The sequence below is a fragment of the Microtus pennsylvanicus genome, chromosome 15 (assembly GCF_037038515.1).
Source record: "Microtus pennsylvanicus isolate mMicPen1 chromosome 15, mMicPen1.hap1, whole genome shotgun sequence".
Taxonomy (NCBI): Eukaryota; Metazoa; Chordata; class Mammalia; order Rodentia; family Cricetidae; genus Microtus; species Microtus pennsylvanicus.
In genome coordinates this window covers 24,516,543-24,533,482 of record NC_134593.1, presented here as the reverse complement: position 1 = coordinate 24,533,482, position 16,940 = coordinate 24,516,543, and the positions used below count along the sequence as shown (strand labels likewise).

At 46.3% G+C, this 16,940-nt stretch overlaps 1 protein-coding gene across 4 annotated transcripts in view; it reads right to left on the bottom strand.

Annotated features, from left to right (window-relative positions):
* Positions 1 to 16,940, bottom strand: part of Kif13b (kinesin family member 13B) — a 147,693-nt gene that overhangs the window by 26,672 nt on the left and 104,081 nt on the right. For all 4 annotated transcript variants that reach the window (XM_075949955.1, XM_075949952.1, XM_075949953.1 and 1 more), the window contains 11 exons: positions 16,128 to 16,274; positions 15,529 to 15,558; positions 13,912 to 14,011; positions 13,105 to 13,231; positions 12,296 to 12,351; positions 10,066 to 10,187; positions 7,812 to 7,988; positions 5,000 to 5,092; positions 2,016 to 2,168; positions 1,691 to 1,768; positions 252 to 305 (listed from right to left, as the gene is read on the bottom strand). In XM_075949955.1, the coding sequence (XP_075806070.1) occupies positions 252 to 305; positions 1,691 to 1,768; positions 2,016 to 2,168; positions 5,000 to 5,092; positions 7,812 to 7,988; positions 10,066 to 10,187; positions 12,296 to 12,351; positions 13,105 to 13,231; positions 13,912 to 14,011; positions 15,529 to 15,558; positions 16,128 to 16,274 (1,137 nt within the window). The remainder of the gene's footprint in view (positions 1 to 251; positions 306 to 1,690; positions 1,769 to 2,015; positions 2,169 to 4,999; positions 5,093 to 7,811; positions 7,989 to 10,065; positions 10,188 to 12,295; positions 12,352 to 13,104; positions 13,232 to 13,911; positions 14,012 to 15,528; positions 15,559 to 16,127; positions 16,275 to 16,940) is intronic.

Sequence of the window (16,940 nt, the reverse complement as noted above, 5' to 3'; positions counted from 1 at the left end):
AATCAAATCTGAAGTTTTGTCTTCAGAAATAAAATGAGTATTACAAGTAGAAAGAAAAAAATTAGCAAAATAAGCTTTTTAATTCTCATAATAAGAGGTTGTTAGTGGATCTCAATGGCAGGATCAGAGAAACAAATGTGGAACTCTTCCCAATACATACAGCATAGCTCAGATGTGAAGTAAGAGTTGGGACATATGCAAATACAGAGGTTTGAGAAGATGAAAGAGGCAAGGAGCTAAGTGTACCTCACCTTGTTGCTGCCCAGACTGTGGGAGGGGCTAAGCTCCTGCCGGCTTCCAGACAACTGGGGAGAGATAAAGAGGATTAGTGTAAAAGCAGAGAGAACTTCTGGAAAGTCCTCTTTGAAAAACAAATCAAGCAGGGCATGATCTCACAAACCTCTGCCTATAATCCAAGTGTTTGGAAGGCAGAGGCAGGAGCATTACAGTGAGTCGGAGGTCAGCTTGGTTCCAACTCAGTCAGAGAGACATAGTAAGACATAATTTCAACCAACCAATCAACCTACCAACCAACCAAAGCAAGATGGTGAAAACCACTGAGTGGTTACCAGTACCTTCCCATGGTGGTTTACCTAGGCTCTAGTATCTGCTCCACACCACTGAGGTGACACTTCCCTGGGCCTGAAGAGAAGACATTTTTCATGTCTTCCGTTTAATGCCACTGGATCCTACCATGGACAGTTTATTTCTTTATCTGAGAAATAAACTATTCAGAGTATAGTATCCCAAATACCACATCTCTGCAGATGCCAGTATGTGTCAGTAACTCACTGCAGTGACTTGGAACTACAGGGGCATTTCTGCATGCCTGAGAGTGGGCCTACGGTGGCCAGACATGTAGCCTGCACCTCTCCACCTGCAGGCTCTCCAGCGGGAAACTTGTCCTTCCTGTCACTCACAAACACTTACAGCTGAGGACAAAAGTGACCTAGTCTTCATGGAAATGAGGAACAGATAAAGACATATTTATTTGTCAACAATTATCTCCATATTCAATATACATATAAATTAAACCCTTTTTAAGATTTATTTATTATTGTATATATACAAGTGATCTATCTGCATGTCTGCCTGCAGACCAGAAGAGGACATCAGCACTACAGATGGTTGTGAGCCACATGTGGATGCTGGGAATTGAACTCAGGACCTTTGGAAGAATAGCCAATGGTCTTAAGCTCTGAGACATCTCTCCAGTCCCTTACCCTTTTTTTAAAATCAACAAATCTCAGCCATAGTTATGAAACTCATATAACCCATTTTATGCATTCATACTCCCCTACATGGCCTTCAAGCAATTGGTCTACTAACATATTGCAAGCATTCTAATTTAAAAATAATGAATTAAAACACAGAAAATGACTTCCAGGCCCTAGTCAGACAGCTAGCTTATATTTAGCTTCACACACATTTGTGGCCTCCCAACGTGTGCTGGACAGGTGGCGGAGGACAAATGAGCAATGTGTGCCAATGACACTCAAGCAAGCGTCCTGGCTCCAGCAGCAGGCACAGTGGCAGAGGGGGCACAGATGTAACAAGGGAAGGGACAAGGCACTTAAAACCAGCACAGGGAAGTTAGAGGCAGCTGAGATCCCTTGCAAGGAGGCAGACAGGCATCCAAACAAGAGGCCAGAAAGGCAGCAGCTCCCCAAGGGCAGCAGAAGGGACTCACCCTGTTCATGCTGGGTGAACTAATACTCCTCCGGTTCAGCTTCCCTTTCCCTGTCAGCTGCTCCTTCACAGCCACTTCCTGGGGAATGGAGAACACGCCAAGAAGAGGTACATGTGAAAGATGCATGCCAACACACATGCTCAAGATTTTCCCCACATTCCTTAAATACCAGCCATGACTTGACAAGACAGAACAACCCCACTGCAATCACTGAATTATGGGTGAGTAAACTCTTCAAACTTCAGGTGCAACAACCGCATACTCTAGAGGGTCAAGTATATAAGCCAGACAGTACTCCACCATAGCACCGCTGTCCATCACTAACCTGACGAAGGCGATCTAAAGTCAGGAGGTTTTCCACAGCCAGCACACTCCTTAAGTACTTCTCAATATAGGCCTCGGAGTCGGCAGAAGCTGGGTTTTCCACATTAGCTGCCATCCTTGCCAGTGCCTCTCGCTCCTCTACTCCCTGGGCATCCTGAAGAACACAACGATGCAGGATGAAAATGGGCGGAAAAGGGAAGTACTACAGATATTCCGCGCACGCACGCATGCACACACGCGCTCTCTCTCTCTCCTCTCTCTTTCATCCAGAAGAACAGAAAGAAGCATGTTAAAACTAAATGAAGACATCATTACAGATGCTTCACATACACATGCTACACATGTACATGCTTCCACACACAGATACATGCAGTCACACATATATATGTATATATTCATAGAACTCCAAACTGAAAAAATTCATGGAATCCAAAGTCCCATTTCAACATCTGCTTTTAGAGCTCAAAATGCACATTTCCCCCAGAAATCATGAACCATCACCAAGAACCAGGCTAACCAGGAAGGCTGGTTAAATAGTAGCTCTCACAAGCATTCCAAACACAGTTCTTCCCACTTCCCAAACAAACATTCACTACCAGTTACCTACTGGAAAGGATTCTGCAGGTTATTGGAAATATAATCACCAAGACAACCGTTCGGCAGGAAGGTAGCGTCCCTGAGATTCATGGGAGCTGGGTCAGCCCACTAGACAAAGTAGAGACCTAATAACCCTGGTACCCAAGTGGGGTGCTGATGCATTGTAGAGAAGGGAGTGGAGGAGGGCAGGGTAGGGCCCTCGTTGCTGCGAAGCAGCCTGATACAGACACTCAGGTTGCTGAGCTTCTAACACTGCCTCAGGCCTCCCTTGGGAGCAGCAGTAGCCAAAGGCTCTGGAGAACAGATGTGAAATCCCACACTGTTCTACTGACTGAGGTGCCCGTGCTCATAAATGGGAAACTGGTGTGTCAGGAGAGGATGAGGAAACAATGTTGGCTGCCTCTGGAAGCTTAGCCAATTACCAACCATTCAATCACACAAGGGGTGCTTAGTTTAAGCTGATTCCCCTACAACCCTTGCCTTTTAATTCCCAGAAAGAACAATGAATGAAGCATAGAGTAATCTTTGCTAGGTCCAAGATTTATAATCAGTCTACTGCTGCAAACAGCTTCCTTGCTGACTGACTGGCTGATGACTGCTGGAGAATGAATGTAGCCCTCACTCCCCTCACCGCCCCCCCCCCAGGCTGCACAAGGGCACTATCACAGTTACACCTTAGTCCTTGGCTGTTGGGGGGTTCTTGTTTACAATAGGGTCTCATGACCCTCCTACCTCAGCTTCCCAAGTTCTAGGATTATAGACATGTACACACCTGGCAACAGTCCAGTTTTCATATGTCAAAGATGCTTCACTCCGAGTTAAATACTTAAATAGTTCATGTTTAATATGTAAGGCTAACTTTGAAAACTCAAGAAACAATTACTATTGGATGCTTTAAGGGACAAGAATTTTTACAGCATTAATGTAATAGGGCAAGACAGTACAGAGGCTCCTCCATCTTATATTCTTGCTGAGGTCATTTCAGATTTAACTAGAATTTGGTCTTCTTGATGGAGAATCTCATGAAAAATTACCCAACTCTCTCCTAGGGACCCAAGGTCAGGATAGGTAACTTAGCCTGTGTGTGTAGAACCCCTACAGCTAACTATTTATCTTAGTCTCTATTAAACTGCTTGCTTCTGTGAAGCCCCCCATAGCTGTGGAAAGATCATGGTGTGATTTTTGCCTTCAAAAACCCTGTGCTCGCGATACTCAGGGTCACACCTAGGTCGCCAAGTACCTGAATGTGGTCCTACCCAGCTGGAATAAAGACTTGAAGTTGGCTATGCACTGTGTCTGAGTGGTCACCTCTGGTGGGCTCCCTATAGCCTTAAGAATTCTAAAAGTCCAGGTGCCGGCAGCTGTTTGCCTATAAAGCAGGTGTTGGTCACCTACTATTCGAACAGAAGAATCAATTCGCAAACTCTAAGGCCTAGTGAAGATCAGGAGGCAGTGCTGACAGTGTGTGGGGAGGCCCCAGGACTCCGGTACCTGTGTCCCCCTCTGCTCTGAAGACGTCACTCTCCGATTAAGAGTAAAGCAAGTAAGCTCACTCTGCTGGCCTTCTTCAGGCTGCACATCAGATTCAAGTCTCTACATTGGACGGTTTCCGCCCCTGTGATTAACATATTACTACTGTCTACTGTGTTTTAAAATAAGAAGTTTTCAAAATGGAGTTCTTGACTAGAGAGATGGCTCAGTGGGTAGCCGCACCTACAGTGCAAGTCTGGTTACCTGACCCTGACCCCTGGAGCCCCAGCAGAAAGCTGGAAGTAGGCTGCATTTGTGAGGCAAGGCCTCCTATGATAGGAGATGGGAGGCAGACACAGGAGACCTGGCTGGAAGCTCAATGTCTAATGATGGAGGAAGACCCCACCTCCAAACAAGGTAGAGGAAGAGAACAAGTCCCAAAGGTTGTCCTTTGTGACGAGTGCCATCTCCCTCTCCTCGACACTCTCTCTCTGTCTGTCTCTTACACATTTACTCAGTTAAAAAAAAAAATTATACAAAATGCTAAAATCTCAACTTTTAAGGTCACAAACACATTATACTAAAAGTTTGAGGTAGAAGACTCATCAAAAAATCTATAGCATTTCCCTAAATAGATGGCTCATTGTTTCACATTTATTTGTTGTTTGTGGTAGGGAGGGGTGCATTCACACTTGTGTGAAGGTCAGAGGACCACCTGCAGAGCTGCTTCTTTCCAACCACGCGGCTTCCTGGGATGGAATAAACTTGGGTCAGCAAGCTTGGCAGCAAGAGCCTTTACTGGCTGAGACATCTCGCCAGCCTGTATCACTGGCTGTAGTAGTTCTTGGGTGGGTGGCTTTTCAAGGAGCTAGCTCTTTAAGTGTTTATTTTCAGTTCCAACTTCAGAGAATCCTTTACCTCTGGAATATTGGAGACAATCTCAAAGGTCACTCCACAGCCAGGAATAGAGCTCCGATGAGACATCTTTTTGAGGAGACTTTGAGCAAAGCCCTAGAGGAAAAATAAAATAGAGACCATTACTCCTCCCCCGCTAGCTAGCTCTGTTTACTGTAACAAAGAGCCAGTAGTAGAGCAGCCTTCTAACATGGAGCATGAGAGTCCTCACTTAAGCACAGAATCAGTGGACTGGCACCTGGAGTGTGTGTCGGCCCTGCACCCAACAAGGGACAAGTCAGACCTGGGGTCTGGAAGCTGCCACATGCATCTGGATAAACTCAGAAGACACGAGCTACAACAAAATGACCTTCTAAGTAAGATGGAAGCAAGGACTGGTGACGCTTACACTTTCCTCCTCCAGTACGATAGACGTCTCATACCATGAATATTGACAAGTTCAGGCATTAAATTCTTGACCAAAGCAGGATCGTTATGAAGGATGATTTAAGAGTGCCTGGTCATTGTTTATGCTGACTGCGCTCTTTGCACAGTTAGGAATTGAACTGTTGAATTAATGCATAGATGACTCATTTGGAGATGCTGCGAAGATTGAACATTCTGCAGAGGTTGAAGAGAGCAGCCGTGAGGGCGGAATACACTTGAATAAAGATAAGGGGAGGGAATAGTGAGTAGGCACGAGGCAAAAGGTGAGGCAGGAACATGCAGAAACTCGAGGGAAAGAAGAAGAGCAGTTGCTGCTAAAAACCTGTAATTGTACAATCCTATCTAATAATGATTGAGTTCCCACTTGGTGATGGTTAACTCATTTTTAAAGGAGCCTCTCAGTCAGGCAGTGGTGGTGCATACCTTTAATCCCTGCATTTAGGAGGCAGAAGCAGGTGGACCTCTGTGAGCCCAGCCTGGTCTACACAATGAGTTTCAGGGCTGTTACACGGACAAAACCTATCTCAAAAAGGCTAAAAAATAAAAGAGCCTCTCAGAACACCTGAGGTTGACCTCTGACCCTCCCCCAACAGAGCCTCTTAGAGTGAAGAGGTCATTCACTTCCTTCATCACTTTAAGACCCCAACAATGCCTTGTAGCACTCGGACAGACAGACATGTGGTCCAGGCGTGACTGTGGTTCCTCAGGGGTGGTAGAGCGTAGGGTCACCTGACTATGCTTACTATCTGCATGAACCAATGACGCCATGCTGCCCAGCGTTTGTCACTGTTCTATCTGAAGAAGCAGTGGAAAGGAACTAAAGGACGGGGGAAGTGGCACTGGTTAAAATATTCCACCAAGCCGGGCGGTGGTGGCGCACGCCTTTAATCCCAGCACTCGGGAGGCAGAGGCAGGTGGATCTCTGTGAGTTCGAGACCAGCCTGGTCTACAAGAGCTAGTTCCAGGACAGGCTCCAAAGCCACAGAGAAACCCTGTCTCGAAAAACCAAAAAAAAAAAAAAAAAAAAAAATATTCCACCAAATCACTCTGACGGGGAAGAAATGAACATGTCTCTCCTGCCACACAATACATGTCACTCCCCTCTGCCTCTCTGTGGGGATGCTGCAGGTCAGGTGACCGGGACAGCAGAAAAAGAAATGGAAACCCACTCTTCAAGAAGCTCCCAGAGCGGCAGGCCTCTCTCCACCCCTTTAGATTCCCAGAGACAAGGGAGTGAGCTGGAGACACGCAAATACTCTACAGCTAACCCCTGACCTGGGTTTTATTGATGTTGGACTGGAGCGCTAAGGAGCTGCGATTTTAACAGCATTGTGCCAGTCTTCATTGCAGAGATTGATATCAGTGCGACATTTAGAACTAAAGATTAATTTTTAGGGGTGGAGATTATATCTCAGAATCTGTCAACCATGACTGTGTTCTTTCAAATGAGAAGATTTATTTCCATCTAAGCCTGTGGGTTCAGAATGGCCCACAAAAAGGAGGTGACAGAGTGAATGAGGAGCCCCAGAACCCACCTTCCAAATCCTCACATTTACAAATCCAATAACACAGGGTTTAAATCTTACCTGGAGTATTTCTAGAAAACTCTATGTCAGGGTTCCTCCCTCCCTTTCTATCTCTTCTGTAGGGAAGGCCACCTGATTGCCTGCCTACCCAGCACTCTATACAGTGGCAGCTCAAAGCCTCCCTCCCCTCCACAGCTATTCCCCATTACTCTGTGGGCAGGATGCCATCCACTCCACCCCACAGCACCCCACTTAGGAACTTAGGAACTTTGGAAGGCAAATGGACTTTGGCTCTTTAAAGACCTATACTAAGCCAGGTGGTGGTGGCAGCTGTGGTAATCCCGGCACTCTGGAGGAAGAGTCAGGAGGATCTCCGAGTTTGAGGTCTGCCTGGTCTACAAAGGGAGTTCCATGGCTACACAGAGAACCCTTGCTTTGCAAACAAAACAAAAACAGATTAAAAATAATAAAAACAAAAACAAAAGACCCAGACTGCTTCCTAGTCAATGTTTTAGAACCAAAGCCAAACTGGGAATCAAAGACTTCTGGGAAGAGAGGAGTCAGCGCTCCCAGATGAACACACAACGGATCCACTAAGGAACCTCCTCGAGCTGCTTGTTCCAGAAGAACCCTTAACAATAGAGCCACCGGACTTCCCCAAGGCAGAGCTCCTTTATGAATCTACTCTGAGTCCTGTGAGAAGGCCATGTGTGTTCAGAGACTGACTGTATGGTGAATGACGGCAACAGGAACCTGGAAAAGGCAGGCTCAGAGCTCCACAGACCATGTCTACAGAGTTCCTAGTGTTAGTGACACAGTCAGCCTGTGGTCATTCATCTCACCCACTACGGCTAGTGCCTCACCTGGCGCCCATGAACATGGACACAAATCCTCTTGCGTAGGACCAGCTGCATGTCGGCAGGATGGCTGAGCTGGACTGTCACTCGCAGGATGAGGAACACTCGCTCATCAGCAGGAGTACCCTTACTGAGCTGAGGACAGCTGTGTACTGCAGAGTCCCAGGAGGCCTCTGCCTTCGCCTGCAGAGGAAGCAGAGACAGACTTCACTTGCCTGGCCAAGGCCACACACCCTCTTGAAAATGCCACGTAGCTTGAGTAATGGTTCTCTTTCAAGAACTTCCCTGGCCGGGCGGTGGTGGCACACACCTTTAATCCCAGCACTTGGGAGGCAGAGGCAGGCGGATCTCTGTGAGTTCGAGACCAGCCTGGTCTACAAGAGCTAGTTCCAAGACAGGCTCCAAAACCACAGAGAAACCTTGTCTCGAAAAACCAAATATATATATATATATATATATACACACACACAAACACACACGCACACACACACACACAGAACTGCCCTGAAGAGTTGTCAGGGTGTGAGCAAGCAGCTACTCCCATGGAGGCTGCACAGTACTGGGCATGGAGGCCGGGCAGTGGTGGCGCACACCTATAATCCCAGCACTCAGGAGGCAGAGGCAGGTGGATCGCTGTGAGTTTAAGACCCACCTGGTCTACAAGAGCTAGTTCCAGGACAGGCACCAAAGCTACACTGAGAAACCCTATCTCAAAAAAACAAAACAACAACAACAAAAAAAAAGTATTGGGCATGATACCCAGGTACCCAGGCTTATATATTTGAATGTCTGGTTCCCAGTTGGTGGATTGCTTAGGAAGGATTAGGAGATATGGTCTTGCTGGAGGTGTCACTAGAGGTGGGCCTTGAGGTTTCCAAAACCTACACTGGGCCCAGTCTTTGCTCTATTGGTTCTTCTCCCCACCCCACCCCAACACCCATTGTGGATCAAGATGTAAACTCTTAGTTACACTTCCAGGGCCAAGTCTGTCTGTCTGCCTGCCTACTGCCACACTCCCCACCATGATGATCAGGGACTAACCCTCTGAAACTGTAAACAACCCCTCAAGTGTTTTCTTTTACTAGCTGCCTTGGGCATGATGTCTCTTCACAGCAACAGGACATTAGCTAAAATATTATTAGACTGTTTGCTGCTAAATTACTTGCTTTTTAAATGTTTAAACATCAATAAAGATTGAAATTTTTTAGTACCATGGGCTTTGTGTACTTGATCTTCACTCACTGAGACCATTTGCCTATTTAGTCCGCAAACCAATCACTTTCAAGTAACCTGCAGGTAAGTATCACACCCAGGAAATCACCAGGATGTTATCATATTTGATTTGCCCATATTCCCAGTCCAAGATTACAAACTGCAGTAACTGTCAAGGCCCCATAGTCTACTTTACCATGTAGTGCTCCCAAGCCTGTCACGTCACATCTGACAAAAGCAGGTTTAGGGCTAAGGAAGGACGTACTGTGATCGAGGGGAACAGGGCTAATGTCCAACAGCAGGTATATGAGTTTCTCAGATGCTCTACTGCTGGTACCATTTGTCAAGCATATTCAAAATCAGGGAATAACCCCCAGGATTATGTCCATCACATAGACTCAACCATGAGATTCATTCAACAATGAATCCGCCTCACTACCTTCACTTATTCTTTTGCTCTTTTTATTCTGAGATATGACCTCACACTAGCTCACGATGACTTTGAACTCAGGTTCCTCATGTTTCAGTCTCCCAAATGCCAGCACTACAGATATGTACAACCAGGCTTGGCTTCCTTTTTTTCCTCTTTAAGGAAATCTTAGGACAGGCATGTTCCATACTTTTAACCCCAGCACTTGGGGGGCAGATGAAGTAGATCTCTGAGTTTGAAGCCAGTCTGTCCTACATAGCCAGTTCCAGGCCAGTCAGTGCTACATAGTGAGGCCCAGTAATGAAAGTTCTTACAAAAGAACTGCAGAGCAGATACCAAAGCCATGTCCTTCCAGTCTGTAGCTCCCTGTACTTCAGTGGAATCAACAACCTCCCCCCTCCTTCTCAGGGTGGAACAGAGCACAGCCAGTGGATGTGGTCCACACTGACAGGAGGGAGGGAGAAGGTAGATGGAGTGGGGTGTGAGGGTCAAGCTTGGCTTTCTCTAGGTACTAAGAGAGTTTCCACATACACTGTGGAGGCCACTATCTTGCTGACATCAAAAGGCTCCTGCAGGACTGGGAGCTCCATATCTGCTTCTCCAGGTATGCTGACTTACCTCACCATCATATTGCTTCACAATCTGCAGCTCAAAGAACTCCTCCTCCTCTTCCCCAGTCAGGGTAGCATCCCATCCGGCTTCTGGGTCATCAAGATTATCCTGAGAGCTGAAATCATCCGCTGAAAGCAGGGCTTTCACTCAACATCAGATGGTTTTCAAGGACACCCTCCTCCCGCCCCCTAGCTCAACAACGTGCTTATTATTAAAATTCTTCTGCTTCAAACCTCACTTGCTTTCTGCACTGCAATCCCAAATAACATTGGTAATAACCATTTAATAGTTCACAGACCCAAGAGCCAGAAAGTGCTTTAAAAAATTACCCAAGCTGTTCTCCGTGTGTCATATTTTACACGGAGGCAAAGGAAGCCAAGATGCCCAAGAGGTTTCTAGAGGTCAGTTCATAAATGGTAATGATGGGATCACAGTCCGATCTCCTCGCCCGTTAGTGCACTTAAGAGACAAGAAGAAAGCGAGAGCAGTTCCTGACAGGTGAGGCACAAAAATGCACACTGGCTAATGGACCTGGCAAGTGCACAGAGCCCTGTGGTCACTCGGTCCCAAGCCTGGCTTCCCAGTGCCCCATCCACCTTAAGCCTGTAAATTACACAGCAAATATAAGTGTTCTTGTGTGGACCACTAATGCAGAGTCCTGAACAAAGTTCTGACAGTCTCTTCAGCCTCCCAGGCTAATGCAGTATAGCTACACAATGGACTTTTACTCAGACATAAAGAAGAATGACATTATGGCATTTGCAAGAAAGTGGGTGGAACCAGAGATCATCATGTTAAGGGAAAGAAGCCAAACATCACACATCATGTATTTTTCCCAAACAGAATATAAAATAAAAGGGAAACTACAAGGGGGGCAGAGAGTTGTCGAAAGGGGGGGGGGACTATAACAAGGGAGAAAAAACCACAAATACTACATTTTCTCTCATCTGTAAATCTAGATCTATGTATCCACCCATCATCTATCATCTGTCTGCCTGCCTATCCACACACTAAGAAAGCAGGAGTATGACTTGGCAGAATGAAGGGACCCGTGAAAGGTGTATAGGAAGGACAAGGAGAATAACATGAGAAGGTCCATATGAGGAAAGCACAATGTATGTACATATGGAAATGTCATGGTAAAATTCATTATTTTATATGCTAACAAAAAATTTTATCTGGAGAAGAAAACAAACACGCAGCTAAGAAATTTCTAAACCTCAATCCTTCCCAATCTCTTAAAGCTTTTTCAGCTGCCTACGAAGCTCAACACAAGAACAGGCCAAAGCTCACTCCTCCTCCAGGCTCAAGAGCTCAAGGTAAACAGTCTCCATGACAGCTCTCACCCCGCAGGACGGACAGACGGGTGCTGTGAACGCCCCATGTCTCTCTAACCAGTGCACTCAGGCACAGAATGCTGGCCCCTCAGATATCCTAACACACCTAACACATCCACGTGGTGAGGGGACCACTGAGGACGCCCAGGCTTTTTTCTATTTAGGGAAGTTCGTGTTAATGCACACTTGTGCAGGTGTTTCATGGAGCTTGACTGCTGACTTCTTATTTTTAGCTCCCTAACCTACCTTTGCATCTCTATTTCCTTCCTATAGACAGAGACCAGTGGGATGGGGGTGGGGCTGGGGGAACAGTTATGTAAAAAGAAAAATAAGCAAGCAGGGTTAAGTTCACAGGAACTCACAGAAAAGCTGAGAAAATCATTAAATAATGCTAAGAAAACATAGTATCCCAAGTTGCTGGTTCCTTCTAGATAGAAGTTTTCTTCTGAGCAATGAAGTCAGAACATATTTTCAGTATAGAAAAACATCCTAAACTGATGGGGAAACAGCACTCTCACAGAAGCAAGGCTGCAACATGGAGATGTGCCCATCACTGTCATCACTGCTATGCTGGGCTGCAGCTCGGTGGTAGCACACTTGTCTAGCACATGTGAGGCCCTAGACTCAATCCCCAGCTCTGGGGAGAGAAAGACATGGACAGAAATGAGAAGAGAAGGAGGGAGGGAGGGAGGGAGGGAAAAAGAGAGTTCACCAAAGTAAAAGCGATACTGAGATTGACTTCCAACAACTCAGTCTTTGTCCAGCATCATATTAAGGATCAAGGAGCACTGATGCTAACATCAGGGCGACTGCAACCCCACAACATGAGCGGCTAGATCTATAGTGTGACTCTGTCACACTACATCAAGGTAAGCCTCCAGAAGCCTCCTCTAACTTACCATTTAGGTCAAGGAATATGACAGGAATGTGGTTCTCCATTCCAGGCACTGGGGTCCTAAAACAGGAAGGACAGATTATATACAGTATCTGAGACACAAAAGACTCATGTCATTCAGGTGACTTATCTCACTCTAAGTTGGCGTGACAAGGTTCATGATGGACTGCAGGAGCTGCCTCCCATGCTGGGCTGTGGAGCTCACTCTTATAGACCCACTCACTATTCACCATCAGCCTGTCTACAGCTTTGTTTCTTGCCAAACGACACACTTAAGGGCTCCTTGTGGCTTAACTTGCTATTTTTAATTTCTGTCAAGTGTCAGAGAACATTTGCTGACAGCATGGCTCAAGTACCAAAACCAAAATCTGGTTGAGATGCAGTTTTCTTATGACCTAACATTCTTTTAAGGGAATGAATGATCCAAGTAATTAACATATTAACTATTTTTTAATGCTAAGTGCAGTGGTACTAAATATTGATTTAAGTTCTCAGAAATCCTAATTACCTTGGCCAATAACAATATTATTTAATAAAACAGTTTCAGGCCATAGTCATATCCAACTCATGAAGATAATTTAACAAATAGCTACAAATAGCTCTGTTCTCACACACCAATGATGAACCATCCATTAAATGCAGCACTGCCAAAAAATAAAGGGAGGGAGGGAGGGAGGGAGGGGGGAAGGGGAGGGGAGGGGAGGGGAGGGGAAGGGAGGGAGGGAGGGAGGGAGGGAGGGAGGGAGGGAGGGAGGGAGGGAGGGAGGGAGGAAGGAAGGAAGGAGGTACCGAGGTCACCCCGGGGGACCTTACCATTCTGCTGGTGCCCCTGGAATGCCACTGCCAGCAGAGGGCACCATCACTGCATTTCTCTCCTCTGTGAGCGTCAGCCGCATCTCCAGGAGCTGTGCCTCCCGCTCAGCATCATCCTCGGTTTTGTCTGGAAGAAAGGAATCAGGGTTGGAGCCAGCAATCCTGCTTACTGTTCCCACATATTCTGTAGATTGATTGATTGATTTTGTGTGTGTGTGTGTGTGTGTGTGTGTGTGTGTGTGTGTGTGTGTGTGTAAAAAGGAGGATTCCCCAGAGGCCAAAAGAAGGTGTCATATCCCCTGGAACATGAATTACAAACAGTTGTGAGCTGCGATCATGTGAAAACTGAGACTGAACCCAGGTCCTCTGCAAGTGTTCTTAACCACTAAGCCATTTCTCCAGGGTGTTTCCATACTGTCTTTGAGTAAACATGATTTCCCAATATCAACGGGAACTTGCAGAGGCTTCTTACAGCTCACAGATCTCTGGTGCAGGTCTGACAGGTTGGTTCAGCTTCCAAGCTGCCAGTACCTCCAACAAGAAACATCAGCACCTTTCACCCAGTTACTTTCTAAGGGGCATGGATGTTTTGCCAAATGTATGTCTGGGCCCCATCCCCAAAAGGAATTACAAGAAGACATCATTACAACCAAATAAATGTTCTTCTGAAAGGCTATACCCCAAGTCAAGGGCAAGCATCCACCCTCACCACCATACTGGGCCCTCAGCGGGTTACAAGAGGGCTATGGATGAGATGCCTTGGCTGCACTGCCACAGGGAGGGAAATGTCCAACTTGTTCTTCCTACCATGTTTACTGACGAGCTTCTGCAGTTGCTGATCCAAGTATTCTTGACGCTTGGTTAATGCATTCAGCCATTTTCTACGCAGCCTCTCTAGATCCCTATCCTGGAAGAAAACAGGGGAAGCCAATCTCAATGCACTATCCAGCCAGACATTCCCCTGACTAACTTCATTCTCTCAACTCCAAGACTCAAACAACATGCAACAATTGCCTTTTGTTTTTTTCTTCCTCTTCTTTTCTTTTTTAAAGACAAGGTCTAATGAAACCCAGATTGGCCTGGAACTCACTATGTGTAGCTGAAGATAAACTTGGACTTCACTCTGTTCCCACCTCAGAGTGCTGGGATCACAGGCCTCTGTCACCATACCCAGCCTAAGCACTCTACCACCTGCACTGTGTGCCAGCCCAACATGCAGCACAGAACTCAGATCAGAACTCCTGGAACAGAAAGCATTAGCACACTCTAGAGTAGGCAGGCCCTGAAGAATTGGTTCTCTTTGTATTTGCTGAGAACGACATCTATGAGGCTGCCTCGCAGGACAAGATTCACAAACTGTAGCTAACAAGCTCCAAACTTCTACTCCTCGGGACAATCAGGAAGAATCCACTGCTCCCATCAGGTCACACTAGACTCCTGAGGGCCATAGCACGTAAGTGCTTCTTCTCCTTGAGTTTGGTGGGCGAGTGGGCAGGAGTTGTTATTGACAGACCGAACTCCACCAGTCAACACCTGCCAGCATGCCAACCTGACCTCATTTCCTTTAGTAACATGGTTAGGGGGCTGGGTGGTTCAGAGGAATGCTGCAGATGTCGAGGTCTGGGTTTCACCAGGGCACTTAACCAAATAGCTTATGACATTCCTGTGGACAAGACAGAGAAATGTGCTGTGCATCTACTCTAAGTGGCATCACAGGATTCAAATGCCACATCCAGAGAGCAGTGATGAATGGGAGGATGTCCGTTAAAAGAAGACTCCATGGCGGTACCATACTCTGAGTACAACCCCAGCTGAATGATGAGGTGTTTTTGTTTTCTTTTATCAGTGACTTATAGGAAGGCAGACATTTCTATCAAATTAGGATGATGCAAAGCCAGGAGAGTGACTACAGTGGATGACATAATCAGGCTCCAAGAGCCCGGGCAGTCTTAAACGATGACTAACAAGATGCAACTTCACAGACACAAACAAAATCTGCCACATTAGGAAAAGAAAAGACAGGAGAAACACCCCCCGCCCCCCAAAAAAACCTAAGAGATAAGTCAAGGAAGTGAGCATTCAGGGTGACCTAGCTTCACACACATAAGACACAGAAATAGGCATACATCCCCGTACCCAACTGTGGGTGACTCAGCTCAAGGGGAGCCTGGCAAGGTATCTGGGAGGTGGTTGTGTAAAGAGCCCAATGCAGAGGGCCTGACTAGGAAAAGCTTCTCTCACAGTGGCTTCCTAGTCCTAGCTCGCCAACCCCCCTCCATGATACCCAGCATTCCATACTTTGTTTGACTTTTGGGAAAAAGCAGAATTGTCTAATTATCAAGTAGCAGTGCAGAGAGATCCTGGCCTGTGTAATTAAGCACTTGAATCAAGCTGATTTGATGAGGACAACAGGTGCTCAATTACCTGGTAGCTGTCCATGTCCTCCTCTTCCTCCTAAAAGAAAACAGCCTATTATGTAGAACCAAAACAATTATTTACCCACAAATCAGGCCTCCATACACAGCACAATCTTCTCCCACAGTTCCAGTCTTCTTGTTTAATTGACACACCAGCCTGTGGCCACCTATCCAGCCCCACTCCAGCCTTCCATTGTCAGGAAGCCCGGTAAGACCTAACCTTCTGGGGAAGGTGAAGAGGCGCCCCTGACCTTTTCCAAGTCAGCACAATGCTCTCCCCGCTGGGCTTACAACCCCCAACACCAGAGGAAATCAAACACCTGCTGGCAAAGCATCTTTACCAGCCAGTGGGGGGTTCTATAGAGGGGTGGGCCGTGGGAGGAAGTTAATCACTGTGAGGCTTGGTGGTTTGCCAGGCTGAAAGGTTTTAACTCTCAGCTCACTACACACCAGAACACATGGTCACAGCCTAGTGCAAGGGCCTCTTGCCAAGGCAGTATCTGAAGAGACACTAATGGCAGAAAAAGGGGCAGGGGTAGCAAGGTCTCAAAGACTCTGGTTGGCCGTTTGCCTTTCAAAGAGCACAGAGCAGGCACAGAAACTTACATGACTGGTCTCGTGGATCTTAGGGGACCTGAGTGGTCTAACTTTCACACACCCAATGCCAACTGACAATATGCACTCTTCCATCAGTGGTAAAGTCCCTGACTCCTGCACGGACTTCACTTCAACTTGAACTCGCCGAGACTGCCCCTGCAGCACAGAGAGATTTGATAACACAAGATCAGCTTCTTGATTTTCAAAGTCTGGTTTAGAGAGACCCCTACAGCCTGATGTAGAGAGATGCAGTTGGTTTTGGAGACATTCATCTATCTCATAACGGTTTCATCTGTCTCATAACTGTTAAATACTAAAGCACAAGTTCAAAACTAGTCAGGAAAATCTATTTTCCTTCAAGCAGATAGAAGACAAAATGAACATACATTTTTATAATTCTTGAGTAATAAGAAACTAGAAGAAAACTTTTGTGTTTTGTTTAATGAAAGATAAGGGGCTTGCTATGTAGCTCTGGCCTAATCTTGAATTCAAGGCAATCCTCTTGGCTTACCTGCCAAGTGCTGGCAAGTGACAGAATACACAGGTAAATGAAAACTTACAAGCAAAAGAAATGGAAACAGTGTCTAATAAAAAAAAAAAAGTTCAACCAAGCCACTGTAACCTCAGCATTCAGGAGCCAGGCAGGGAGAGCTCTGTGAGTTCACGGCTAGTCTGAGCTACATAGAGTTCTAGGCTATCCAGGCCAGCACAGTCTAGACAGCATTCTGGGGCTCCATAGGGAGGCCATGACCTAAAAAGGAAAAGACAAATTTCCTGATAGGGTAACCTGCTAAGCTAGAAATGACTCCCAATAGAGACCAA